Source organism: Nycticebus coucang, chromosome 8 (genome assembly GCF_027406575.1).
Source record: "Nycticebus coucang isolate mNycCou1 chromosome 8, mNycCou1.pri, whole genome shotgun sequence".
NCBI lineage: Eukaryota > Metazoa > Chordata > Mammalia > Primates > Lorisidae > Nycticebus > Nycticebus coucang.
In genome coordinates, this window is record NC_069787.1 from 20,328,717 (window position 1) to 20,342,518 (window position 13,802).

A 13,802-nucleotide genomic window follows, 5' to 3' on the forward strand; every position below is an offset into this window, starting at 1 on the left:
ATTATAATCACATAAACTAAGCAAATTAAAATGAATTTGTGCTTGAATTTAGATAAACATTCTACTCAATTATAAGAAATTTACATGGAAAAATCAATAGAATTTACTTGTTTTTTTCCCAATGGAAAAGGTTTTGCTTTTCTTGTGTTTTCTATTTCAGCAGACAAATAAAGGTGCACCTGACAGGACACAGAGCTCTGAGTCCCTTATGGCCACAACTGCATTTCAGAAGTTTCCCTGACCCTTGCCTGCAGGAGTCCATTCATTGTGTCTCCTTATCCTGGCACTTGCAACTCATCTGATTGTCTAGTTACTAACACCAGAACCAAAGGGGCCCTCCTGTTCAGTGTTTATGAGGTCTTTGGGGCAGAATCCTTTTTTTTTTTTCCTGCAGTTTTTGGCTGGGGCTGGGTTTGAACCCACTACCTCCGGTATATGGGGCTGGCGCAGGGGCCCTACTCCTTTGAGCCACAGGTGCCGCCCAGGGCAGAATCCCCTTAATCAATAGTAACTAGTAGGCTCTGTGGATTCCTTTCGCTTACAGAGTTTGCATATGAGACCTGATGGTTTGGGAAGGGAGGCTGTAACAGATAAACACAGAGTGGGCAGGAAGCAGAAAATAAGCTGTAGAGGGAACACCAAGGCAATCAGAGCTTAGACAAAACAGAGCTGTGAATTAGAGAGGCAGGAGACAGAATTTAGCTGGCAGCCAGGTAGGAAATTAGAAATAAAAGAAACACGAAGAAGTGGGGTATAAGCATGAGGAACTATTCAAGCCAGGGCTGGATACCAGAGGAGCTGACAGTTGGCTAGAGCTGTCGTGCTTGGGTGCTCAGAACAGTGATGAACGAGGTTCCGGTTCTTCATTTGACCTCCCTGGTTAGTTGCTTAGACTTTCTCCTGTCCTCATTACCTCCCATGTAGCTTTAAAATAAATCCCCATTAACCGAGATGACCTGAGGTGGTCTCTATTTCTTGGCACGTGCAACAAATACAGAAAGGAGGAGAAATACAACTCCTGAACACATCTGGGGAAATAAAATACTTCCTCGTATTAATGCTTGTCTTCTTTTTTTTACAGAGAGACCAGAATTAAGAACAGTTAGTCATGAATGGCATGAAGGAGATTTAGAAGAATGCAAACTGCTCATCAGAGCATTTGATTTGTTTTTGAAGCTTCTTTGATCTAGGATTTAATCAACATGCTTAGTCAGTTCATCTGAGTCAACAGAGGACTTTTGTTTTTGTTAGTCAAGTACAATTAGTGGTTCTCATGGCGTTCTCTCAAGAAAGGTCTGAGTCCAGCACGTTCAGTTTAGAGGGGAGAAAAGAGACTTATTTAGTCTCTCCCTTTTTTTCTTCTCATATAGACAGAAAGTCAAATGATGAAGAAATAAATGTGTGTGTGTGTAGCTATTTAGAGTTTTCTCCTTTAGGCAGAGAAAGAAATAAAGAATAAAGAAAGTAGAGCAACTGAATAAAGAAATGGTGAAATTCTCCTGGGAATGAAATTTGTTACAATTGACAAAGTCTAATAATATAATTCTCAATCACATTTTCTGCAGAAACTAAAACTTTAATATACACCAAGGGTCAGGAAAACTATGGCCTTCTAGCCAAACCTGGCATGCAGCTTGATTTTGAAAATACAGGATTTGAGACACATTTTGTACACGGTATATGGCTGCCTTTGAGCTACAATGGCAGAAGGAGAAGTTATGAAAAAGATTGGTGGCCCACAAAGCTGGACATTTTTGCTGTCTGGTTCTTTACACAAAAAATGTGCCAAGTCCCACTCTAGGTTTTTATCTCTTATTCTGTAGTACTTTGTCCTATGCACCCAATTTTATAGTCACATTTTATACGAGACATTCACAACAACCACCTCAAACTTGGAAGTATTGGGGAATATAAATTATGTTAAAATAATAAGTAAACATGCCCTTAAAAATAGCAATCGCCATATTCTAACAGCTTGATGTCATGCTGAGGTTACTGGAAACCAAACAAACCAAAACAAACACAAAACAGACATTACCATGGCGCTGGAGAAAACGCAGGGAGGATATTTAGTTTGGGCAGTTTGCTCCACGGTGCGCCTGAATGGGCAGCAATCTGGGGTAACCAGGAAAGCTGTCATTTATGAACCATAATGACAGATTCTGACTGAATGTAGAATTATCTTTGGATCCCACATTAGTTTTGAGAGTCCAACAGGTACTATTTCATCCATCATAGCAAGGACATTGGCCTGGAATGGTCTCTCTGCTTCCAAGTTATTCTTTGAAACCTCGTTCAGATATAGTCTGTTGGTGTCATTCCTAACTGTCCTGGCCTGCAGTCCCCTGAGCGTGCAGACATTTCCTTATTTATTTTCCTACTCCCACCAATCAGAAAAGAGTAGCTACTTAATAGAGTTTTTTAAATGGAGAGAGTTACTCCATGCATTCTGATGACTCAAACTAGCACGTGCAGCTTTTCCTAAATATACGTAACTTACTGCTAAGGATGTTTGGACACTTGACTAGTTTGGCTCATAGCTGCATACATATAATGCCAAATATGAGTGATAAACGGGAAACTACAGCCATTAATTTAGTTTCTGCATGTGTTTGTATATCTGATATTTCTAGAGAAAACAGAGAAAATAACTCTAGTTTACTATTTGCTGTGTAGAGGAACAGATAGTATATATTGTAAACTTTCTGGCACATACAATAGTGTGAAAGCAACAATCTGCAAGGTTGAAAAGAATGGGTAGATTTATTTACAAAAATAAGAAACTACGGGCCGTGCCTGTAGCTCAAAGAAGTAGGGCGCCGGCCCCATATGCTGGAGGTGGTGGGTTCAAACCCAGCCCTGGCAAAAAAAAAAAAAAAAAAAAACTGCAAAAAATAAATAAGCAACTGGCCAGATTTGTCCCATGAGCTGTGGTTTGTGTGTCCTTGCTTCAAATAAAAACAACATTATAAATCATGGAAAGAGAGTTTTCTTTTTGTAATTCGTGCTCATCTCTATTTAAAAATGACATTTATAGGATGTATATGCCCACTCAGGTATAGATTGTGTAAAAACAATTGCACACCAACCTTTGGGAATTTCTGACCATGGAGGAGAAAAAGATAAGTTACAAAGTCAGGCAAAGCTCCTTGTACACTATGAAGAAAAGGCTTACATGGGCTTTGAAGAATATTGAAAACTAAATAATCTACTCACTGTCAAATAAACAATTCTCGTGTATATTCATTTGAGTCCATTGTTTTCTGGGAAGTAGTAGCAGGTATAGTGTAATTAACTCACTACTTAAGGTAGAGACATAAGGACTTGTGCCCACTTTGAGTCATCAAACTATGTGAGGACAATTGGAATTATAATAAAGGATGAAGTAAGGGAGTATGGCGAGAGAGCACTATGTTTAAACGCTTCTCTGCCCAATATCACATCATTTCTAAGCCTCTGTTGTCTTACCTGAAAATAGTGTTACCCACCTTTTAATATCATTATAAGGAGCCAATGCCGTGAAATGCTGAGTGTAGCACCTGAAACCCTATGACTGCTTGACAAATGTGACTTCCCTCTCTCTCAGGCCTCTGAGAGTCCCAAGTCTCTCAGTACACTGCCACCCATTCAACTAGTCCTCATGGAGGGTGGACCGTATTCTAGGCACTGTGCTGGGCCCATAAAGTTCACGTGAAACACAGCGTCTGGAAGAGAGGGTGACATTCAGGACAGTCACACTTGGTTTCTGACTCCATCATTTATAACCTTAAGAAAAAGGCCAGGTGCAATGCCTCATGCCTGTAATCCTAGCACTCTGGGAGGCCAAGGCAGGTGGATTGCTTGAGCTCAGGAGTTCGAGGCCAGCTGGAGAAAAAGTGAGACCAATTTCTACTAAAAATAGAAAAACTAGCTGGCTGTTGTGGCAGCCACCTGTAGTTCCAGCTACTCGGGAGGCGGAGGCAAGAGGATTGCTTGAGCCCAAGAATTTGAGTTTGCTGTGAGTTATGGCACCATGGCACTCTACCTAGGTTGACAAATGAAACTCTATCTCTAAAAATAACAACAATAATAATAATACTAAAATAACCTTGGGAAAACATCTCTGTGTACCACTTTTCCCACTTAGCCTAACTACATGATGATGGTTTCAGGAAGAACTACCTAGTCTGTATTTTCTAGAATGGGGGGACGGGATACAGGTTCTTTTAACTGGCAAGTTCCTGAGAAACTTCTGAAGTAGAGAGTGAGGTGGATAGCCCGTGCTGTTAGAACAGAGGGAGATGCTAAGTGGACGTGTAGCAAACACGTACCAAACATGTAGCAAAGGTATGTGTTTGCTGAAGGCAAACGTGGACCCCTATCAAGGGAGTCATCAGTGGGCAGGCTTGAAAGAAACTCTACCCACAAAGACCACTTGGAAGAGAGACTATCTGCAGAGTCTGGACAGAGACCACCAGAATCCAAGAACTCAGGAGAATCTCCAGCAGCCAGTTGTGTTTTCACCAAGGAATTTCAAATGGTGGTCTCCAATGGGGGATCTCCCAGGGGCCACCCCTCTAAATAGAAACAATAACAAAACAAAAAAACTACCTACAAAATACTGGCATCTGCTCATTTGCCATATTCTGAGTACACCAAAGCCAGATTGATACAAATCTACCAGCAACCAGGAACTTTGCTGCCTCTTTTCTCTCCTCCCACCCCCAACTCTGTATGACTCTGGAAAATTCAGGAGCAATACAGCCAATGAGGAAGGATAAGATAAAGAGAAAAAGGAAGAAAAGCTGAAGAGCTGACCATGTGTTCCCTTCCACAGTATACAAGTCCCAGGGGGAGGCAGGCCTGGGCTACTGAAAATGAGAAACTTTAGATCAATTGGAAGTCTAAAATTTATGAAAATAAACAGGACTGAAATTTTTAGTAAGTAAAAGAAATCGGCCTGTGTGTTAATATTTAAGAATAATGACTATTCCATGTACCTAAGTTTATATCTTGATGCGGGAGAAGAATAAATTCACAGGATATAAAGAGCAGCATTAGGACAAGAATTTGTGGGGGGTTTTTTTGTTTGTTTGTTTTCTTGCCTGTACTCTGTGGAGGTCACCTCATTCACAATAGACAGTGCATGGGTAATAAATAAAACAAAGCCTAATTCGTCAAGTAATAATGAAAATGGTAAGGACCCATGTTCAAAAAGTATTGGAGTTGTTTTCATATATTTTGAAGGAAATCGTGCTGAGTTAGACATACTATCTCACTTCAGTAGACATAGCAAAAGTTTCTAAAATGCCCTCTAAACAATGCATCATCAGGATGGTTTTTTATATTCTCAATAGTGATCAAGTAAACCTTCTTTTTGTTTTTCAGGATTCTTCCTGGCCAGCTAAGTCTTCTTCCTTCAAAATACCTCAGTTGGACAAAAAATTACCTCCCACGTAATGACGAGTTCCGACCGGCTTCCTCCACCTCCGTTGATGTTTACTGGCGCCACAACAGGGACTAAAAGTAACCAAGAGACATGTGGGATGGCAGTTATTAAAGTATGTCTTTACCAGGAAGAATTTTGTCTTTTGGACTTCACCTTTCAAAATCTCACACAGGCACATTGTGAGAAGAGTTTGGGATTTTTAATAAACATAAATTGTGTTTACACATATCCAGATTTCTAAGAGAGAGGACACAGTTGTGTTTGATACATGAGCACCCTGGTTCCAAAATTAATTAAAAATTGAGTAACATCGGGTATTTGACATTATTATGCATCATCTACTAATTGGCAAAATGATGTTCTATTCAGATGGTAGCTGTGACACTGCTGATTTAGTGCCTAATTATACAGTTGTGCTGTAAACAAGTTACTGAGGCAATATATTAATTAATTATTTTTTCAATAAACAAACTAAAAATAATGTTTCTCTTTATTAGTCATCAGGATATTTTAACATTTAAAATTAAACCCCCCAAATATGCAAATAAACAAATTCTTGTTTTAAAATTGAATCTCACATCTCTCAGTAGAGGACAAAAGAAATCTGACTTTTCACTTACAAAGTCAGATTTTTCTTCTGTCAGGCATGTGATTGGGGGAAGGAACCCTCTGTCTACAGCTTGAATCAGGGTGGATCCTACATAGTTGCTAGGTTTATAGTATTTGACAGCTTATAGTGACACTATTTCAGGACCTTTGCATAGTTTAGTTATGGAAGAAACATTACTTTAAATTGTACTTTAATTTATTCTCAACAAAGTTTCCACTATTCTTAAAGAAACAGAAAGTTCCTTTCTTTATGCAATTTCTCAATTAACTATGCTTAAACCTAGAATTATTCTGAGAAGTTGGTCTTTGATAATATCCAAAGAAAAGAGAGAGAGAGAGAGGAGAGGGAAGGGGAGAGACTCGATATGATATGAATCAGTACGAATACCACCAGTCTCATCATGTTACAGAAATAGCAGAGTGTTAATGGTTAGTAGAAGGTGGCACACAAACTTTACTATAAAAGATTCAGAGTTTGGGTCAACCCTGCCCAAAGCTACCAAAATATAAATCAACTGTAAACAACCAACCAGAAACTAAAGTAATTATCTAGAGTCATGGGTCACACCTGCAGAGTCTGACCCAATGGGTACACGCTACTGCTTGGGGAGTTCTGTATTTACCTTTCTTTGGCTAATCTATTGCTCATCTAGATGAAGACCCACTGTTTTAGAGAATGCGAGATGCAGACAACAGGAGGTCTGGATTCAAACTCAGTCTGTGAGAAACAACCAGCTAACATAATAGTCTTAATTTTCTTCTTCTGTATAATGAAGAAATTTCCTCTGAGTTCTGAACTTCTAGCTCGATTTAACTTGATGATATTGCTGCCAAATGTGTTTTTATTTTTGGAGACAGAATCTCACTCTGTCACCCAGGGGTGCATTGGCATCATTATAGCTCACAGCAGTCCCCAAACCCCATGCTCAAGCCTTCCGAGTAGCTGGAACCATAGTTGTGTGCCAACATGTCTGGCCTGTTCTTTCTGTTTCATTTTTAGAGATAGGGTCTCACTATGTTGCCCAGGCTTTTCTCAAACTCCTGGCCATGATTCTCCTGCCACAGCTTCCCAAGTAGCTGAGATGACAAGCACGAGCCACTGTTCCTGGCTAAGTATGTTTCTTTTCCAGCCCTGATCCAATGGTAAAAATATAACCTTATTTATAGTTTAAAAATTGATTTTTGACATCTGACAATTGTGCACACTTTAGTGAGGTAGCTCATGATTGTTAAACTAAGACAGCCGCAGCAAAGTGATCCTTCACTTATGTGACTGAATGAGAATGTGAACTTTGAGAACCACATATGGTGGGCAGATCAAATGTGCTGGATGTGAAAATCTGAGTGGAACAAAGAGGATCCACCGAAAATAGTCTAATTGGCATGATATCTGAGCTAGCTTCCACTTGTGTTCTGCTCTTCCGTGAACCAATTAATGCCCAATTAGTGCTTCTGTTCAATGAGTTTAGGATTTCCCTCATTTGCATGTAAAAGAATTTATACTATTGCTCAATGAAGCCACAACTAGGTCAGAGTTGAGAAATAGATGAAAATGTATGGCTCACTGCACCAACAGAGTCTCAATTAAGTCTTGGCTATAACATTTTAATGAAACAAGCAGTAATTCATTTGCATCTACAAATTTGCAAATTCTCTATTGGATTTTGGCTAGAAAGTAGATGGGATAAAAACACAGCTTCTGAAAAATTCTTATTTTGACATGCTTGCTTAAAGGTAGTCATGCCTTATTGAACCTACTATCTAGGGGAATACACCTTGCCTTGTGACATAAAAATGGGAAAATGAGAGTTATTGGTCAGCAGACTTTGATTTTGAGCCAAAAAGAGTACAAGATCCATAAAAATACTTCTTTATTGTTTTCTTTAAGATTTGTAAAGAAATTTGTGTAAGAAATGATCCTACACATTTAGAAGACAATGATTCTTTACCTGAGGCTTTAGTTCTTAACAATTCTGATGGTTTACTTGGTTCTCCAATCCCAATGCTGTTGCCAGCGACAACACGAAATTCATATTCAACCCAAGGACTCAAACCAACCACCGTTGCATTGTATGTCTTACCGCTAAGAATTTCTGGAACTAAAAAAAATAGGACACTTACGGCAAATAAATTGGCATTTGTCAAAAGCAAATAATTATACAAAAGTATACATTAAATAAAAATCACAACTATAGCCTAAGATGAAGGAGGGAAGGAGACAAGGCAGGGAAGGGAGTCGGGGTAGGTCGATAGAAGGAGGGTTATTAGGGGGACCACACCTGTGGAGCATATTGCAAGTACAAGTTGGATCTACCAGGTGTAAAACACAAATGTCTTAACACTGTAATTGGGTAAATGAGGTGAAGGCTATGTTAATTAGTAGGATGTAAGCACTCCAATTTGTACAAATAATCAACACATTGAATCCCATAATGGCATAAATTATGCATGATCTATGTACAAATAACTTAATAAAAAAAGAAAAAATTATTAGATTATATTTATTAAAATATTACATTAAAAAGTATGTTATTGTTAGAAAATTATCCAAACATACTTAATGAAGCTCACCTGTAGCAACAGCCTGCCAACCCACAGAAAATGGTGTCCGAGTTTGAATAGTAAATATTTGAATGGGACTGTTATTATTTGGGCCGGGTTTCCAGCTTAGTTGAGAAGTAGTACTAGAAATGTGATCCACTTTTACATCCTCTGGAGGACCTGGAGGACCTTGAAAAGGGTGTGTTATGATGACTATATTAGAGATAATTAAATTCATTGATTTGAGACAAGGATGGTTTACTTTTACCTGTTACGCTTAGAAAATTAAAAAAAGCGATCTTGATGTATTTACAGCACATTATTAGAGATAAAGTCCTATTAATTTAGCTTACACAATAAGACATTCATTTAGAAATGCTTTTTTAGAGATAAGAAAATGCCAATCATAGATGGTTGCATATAATCCAACAGGAAACTAATATCAAAGATTGAGAACCATTTCTCTGTCAAAATCTAACTCAAGTAAATGGAATTAATATGGAGACCTATAGGAACATGTGGATTTGATTCTGCTCTGACAAGAATGGCTTATTATAAACACCAGGCAAGTCTAAGTTGTAGGGACTCACCCTTCTTGCTGAGCCTGACCATTCTTTATAAATAGATAAAACCTGCTCAATTCAATATACATAACTATATTGCCTATATCCTGAAGTTTTGGAGTTTAGAAAAAAGAAAAAGAAACTATACTTTTTATCTCACCTCCTTATTATGATGTGGTTCCCAAAGATCTACCATTTACATAACAACATTTTGACCGTGAAGAATATCATAAATAATATGATCATTTTCACCACGTATGCATACCTCTAACAATGATATCAGCTACAGCAGATAAACTTTCTAGAGTTGTTTGTACAGTGCATAGATATTTTCCTGAATGATTTAGCTGAATATTCCTTATCATCAAATCTCCAACAGATTCCTGAATATAGAAAGGGAAAAATGGATACAAATATAATTACATACAGCAGGTCCTATTTTATTTTTATAGCTGGATGAATATGAAATAAAACAATTCTGAAATTAAAAGTTATACTATGTCACTGTGCCTTCTTCTATAGGATTCCTTTTATTATCCTTCCCCATTATTATATAATGACATCTAGAAAACAAATACTTTCCATGAAAAACATAAAACAAAATCAAACAAAACAAACACAGATGCGGCTTCAAAAACAGTGATTATCAAATAAAGAGGGGAGAATAATAATGAAAGATGGTGATTCATGTAAAAGACTTGATTCATTTTGTCAAGCACCTAAAAAATTGCAATAACTTACTCCTCCAATCCTTTCAAAATGGGCTACTCCTTTTTTTAAGTCTATAACATCACCATTGAAAGACCATACAAACATGACTTCAATGGTTGGGTCATGGGACACCTGGCATGGTAGAACTATGCTCTCACCAACCGTCACATCCATTTTGGAAGGTGGGATGGTAATGACAGTCCTCTCTGTTGAGAAAAAAAAAAAAAAATTTTAAAAGGCTTATAAAATGCCAGGATATGGCTACAAAATACACATTTTTGAATTATTTTATAATTATTTGATTGTATAAATGCAACTTGGAGTTCTACTATCCACTATAAAAAAATTCTATTTCCTTTTTTTCAAATGAACAGTATTTATTATTGGTGTAATATATTACTTATAATTAAATACCTGGCTTTATTCATTCTTTATATGGGCATATTTACAGGACACTGTAGACCTCCAAAGGTGGCATTCCATACACATAGAATGCACCACACTGACTTTATTATCTTTTATGCTGAAATTGCAATCATTAAATTACAACTGACACATAAGTAAGACATACAAACAGTCTCTGTTAACTTCATATACTATGAGATGAACTGTGCCCTTTAGCTTGTAACCACCTTAGTTAATATAGAGATTTATACTCACCTATTTATATTTAAGAGTATGAATGCAAAATATTCTATCTTTGACATAGTTCTGGTAATAATATGTTATCTAGAGATGAATAGAGAAGCTATTTCCTTTTTTTGCCAGATCTTGCAATGTTAGAATTATGCATACTTCATAGAAAACTTCCTCCCAGAAATTCCACTTTTAGTATCAATGTTTGTTCTACAAATGGTAACATTTCTTTTTTTTTTTTTTTTTTTTTTTGTGGTTTCTGGCCAGGGCTGGGTTTGAACCTGCCACCTTCGGCATATGGGACCAGAGCCCTACTCCTTGAGCCACAGGCGCCGCCCAAATGGTAACATTTCAAAAGACAATTCTAAGAGTGTTCCATTACAATGCTAAAAAGAAGTGGAGACAATGGGCAACCTTGCCTGGTTCCATTTCTGAGTGGAAATATTTTCAGTTTTACTCCATACAATATGATTGGCTGTGGATTTGCTGTAGATGGCCTCTACCTGTTTAAGAAATGTCCCTTCTGTACCTATTTTCTTAAGTGTTCTGATCATGAAAGGATGCTGGATATTGTCAAAAGCTTTTTCTGAATCTACTGAGAGAATCAGATGGTCTTTGTTTTTTAGTTTATGTGATGTACTATATTTATAGATTTATGTATATTGAACCAATCTTGAGACCCTGTGATAAAACCCACTTGGTCATGGTGTATGATTCCTTTTATATGTTGCTGGATTCTGTTTGCTAGGATCTTTTTTTTTTTTTTTTTTATTGTTGGAGATTCATTGAGGGTACAATAAGCTAGGTTACACTGATTGCAATTGTTAGGTAAAGTCCCTCTTGCAATCACGTCTTGCCCCCATAAAGTGTGACACACACCAAGGCTCCACCCTCCTCCCTCCGTCCCTCTTTCTGCTTCCCCCCCCATAACCTTAATTGTCATTAATTGTCCTCATATCAAAATTGAGTACATAGGATCCATGCTTCTCCATTCTTGTGATGCTTTACTAAGAATAATGTCTTCCACTTCCATCCAGGTTAATACGAAGGATGTAAAGTCTCCATTTTTTTTAATGGCTGAATAGTATTCCATGGTATACATATACCACAGCTTGTTAATCCATTCCTGGGTTGGTGGGCATTTAGGCTGTTTCCACATTTTGGCGATTGTAAATTGAGCTGCAATAAACAGTCTAGTACAAGTGTCCTTATGATAAAAGGATTTTTTTCCTTCTGGATAGATGCCCAGTAACGGGATTGCAGGATCAAATGGGAGGTCTAACTTGAGTACTTTGAGGTTTCTCCATACTTCCTTCCAGAAAGGTTGTACCAGTTTGCAGTCCCACCAGCAGTGTAAAAGTGTTCCCTTCTCTTCACATCCACACCAGCATCTGCAGTTTTGAGATTTTGTGATGTGGGCCATTCTTGCTGGGGTTAGATGGTATTTCAGCATGGTTTTGATTTGCATTTCTCTAATAGATAGGGATGATGAACATTTTTTCATATGTTAGTCATTCATCTGCATTCTTTAGAGAAGGTTCTATTCATGTCTCTTGCCCATTGATATATGGGATTGTTGGCTTTTTTCATGTGGATTAATTTGAATTCTCTATAGATCCTAGTTATCAAGCTTTCGTCTGATTGAAAATATGCAAATATCCTTTCCCATTGTGTAGGTTGTCTCTTTGCTTTGGTTGTTGTCTCCTTAGCTGTACAGAAGCTTTTCAGTTTAATGAAGTTCCATTTGTTTATTTTTGTTGTTGTTGCAATTGCAATGGCAGTCTTCTTCATGAAGTCTTTCCCCGGGCCAATATCTCCCAGGGTTTTTCCTATGCTTTCTTTGAGGATTTTTATTGTTTCATGCCTTAAATTTAAGTCCTTTATCCATCTTGAATCAATTTTTGTGAGTGGGGAAAGGTGTGGGTCCAGTTTCAGTCTTTTACATGTGGATATCCAGTTCTCCCAACACCATTTATTGAATAGAGAATCTTTCCCCCAAGGTATGTTCTTGTTTGGTTTATCAAAGATTAGGTGGTTGTAAGATGTTAGTTTCATTTCTTGGTTTTCTATTTGATTCCAAGTGTCTATGTCTCTATTTTTATGCCAGTGCCATGCTGTCTTGACCACTATGACTTTGTCGTACAGCATAAAATCTGGTATGGTGATGCCCCCAGCTTTATTTTTATTACTAAGAACTGCCTTAGCTATATGGGTTTTTTTCTGGTTCCATACAAAACGCAGAGTCATTTTTTCCAAATCTTGAAAATACGATGTTGGTATTTTAATAGGAATGGCATTGCATAGGTAGATTGTTTTGGGAAGTATAGACATTTTAACAATGTTGACTCTTCCCATCCATGATTATGGTATGTTCTTCCATTTGTTAATATCCTCTGCTATTTCCTTTCTGACGATTTCGTAATTTTCTTTATAGAGGTCATTCACCGCCTTTGTTAGGTATATTTCTAGGTATTTCATTTTCTTTGAAACTATGGTGAAGGGAGTTGTGTCCTTAGTTAGCTTCTCATCTTGACTGTTATTGGCGTATACAAAAGCTACTGACTTATGGACATAGATTTTATATCCAGAAACATTACTGTATTTTTTGATGACTTCTAGGAGTCTTGTGGTTGAGTCTTTGGGATTCTCTAAGTATAAGATCATATCATCAGCAAAGAGGGAGAGTTTGACCTCCTCTGCTCCCATTTGGATTCCCTTTATTTCCTTGTCTTGCCTAATTGTTTTGGCTATTGGCTAGAACTGCCAGCACTATGTTGAATAGTAAAGGTGACAGAGGACAACCTTGTCTGGTTCCAGTTTTAAGAGGAAAACCTTTCAGTTTTACTCCATTCTGTAAAATGTTAGCAGTGGGTTTCTCACAGATAGCTTCAATCAGTTTTAGAAATGTGCCACCTATGCCTATACTCTTCAGTGTTCTAATTAGAAAAGGATGCTGGATTTTATTGAATGCTTTTTCTGCATCTATTGAGAGGATCATATGATCTTTATTTTTGCCTCTGTTAATACGGTGGATAACGTTTATGAACTTGCATATCTCAAACCAGCCTTGCATCCCTGGGATGAAACCTACTTGATCATGATGAATGACTTTTTTGATGATAAGCTGTAATCTATTGGCTAGGATTTTGTTGAGAATTTTTGCATCTATATTCATGAGTAAAATTGGTCTGAAATTCTCCTTTTTGGTTGGGTCTTTTCATGGTTTTGGTATCAGGGTGATGTTTGCTTCATAGAAAGTGTTGGGGAGGATTCCTTCTTCCTCAATTTTTTTGAATAATTTCTGCAGTACAGGA

General features: G+C 37.5%; 1 protein-coding gene across 2 annotated transcripts in view; it reads right to left on the reverse strand.

Annotated features, from left to right (window-relative positions):
• CNTN6 (contactin 6) overlaps nt 1-13,802 on the reverse strand; it is a 353,237-nt gene that overhangs the window by 22,409 nt on the left and 317,026 nt on the right. For both annotated transcript variants that reach the window (XM_053600445.1, XM_053600444.1), the window contains 5 exons: nt 9,883-10,058; nt 9,407-9,524; nt 8,609-8,767; nt 7,987-8,136; nt 5,429-5,499 (listed from right to left, as the gene is read on the reverse strand). In XM_053600445.1, the coding sequence (XP_053456420.1) occupies nt 5,429-5,499; nt 7,987-8,136; nt 8,609-8,767; nt 9,407-9,524; nt 9,883-10,058 (674 nt within the window). The remainder of the gene's footprint in view (nt 1-5,428; nt 5,500-7,986; nt 8,137-8,608; nt 8,768-9,406; nt 9,525-9,882; nt 10,059-13,802) is intronic.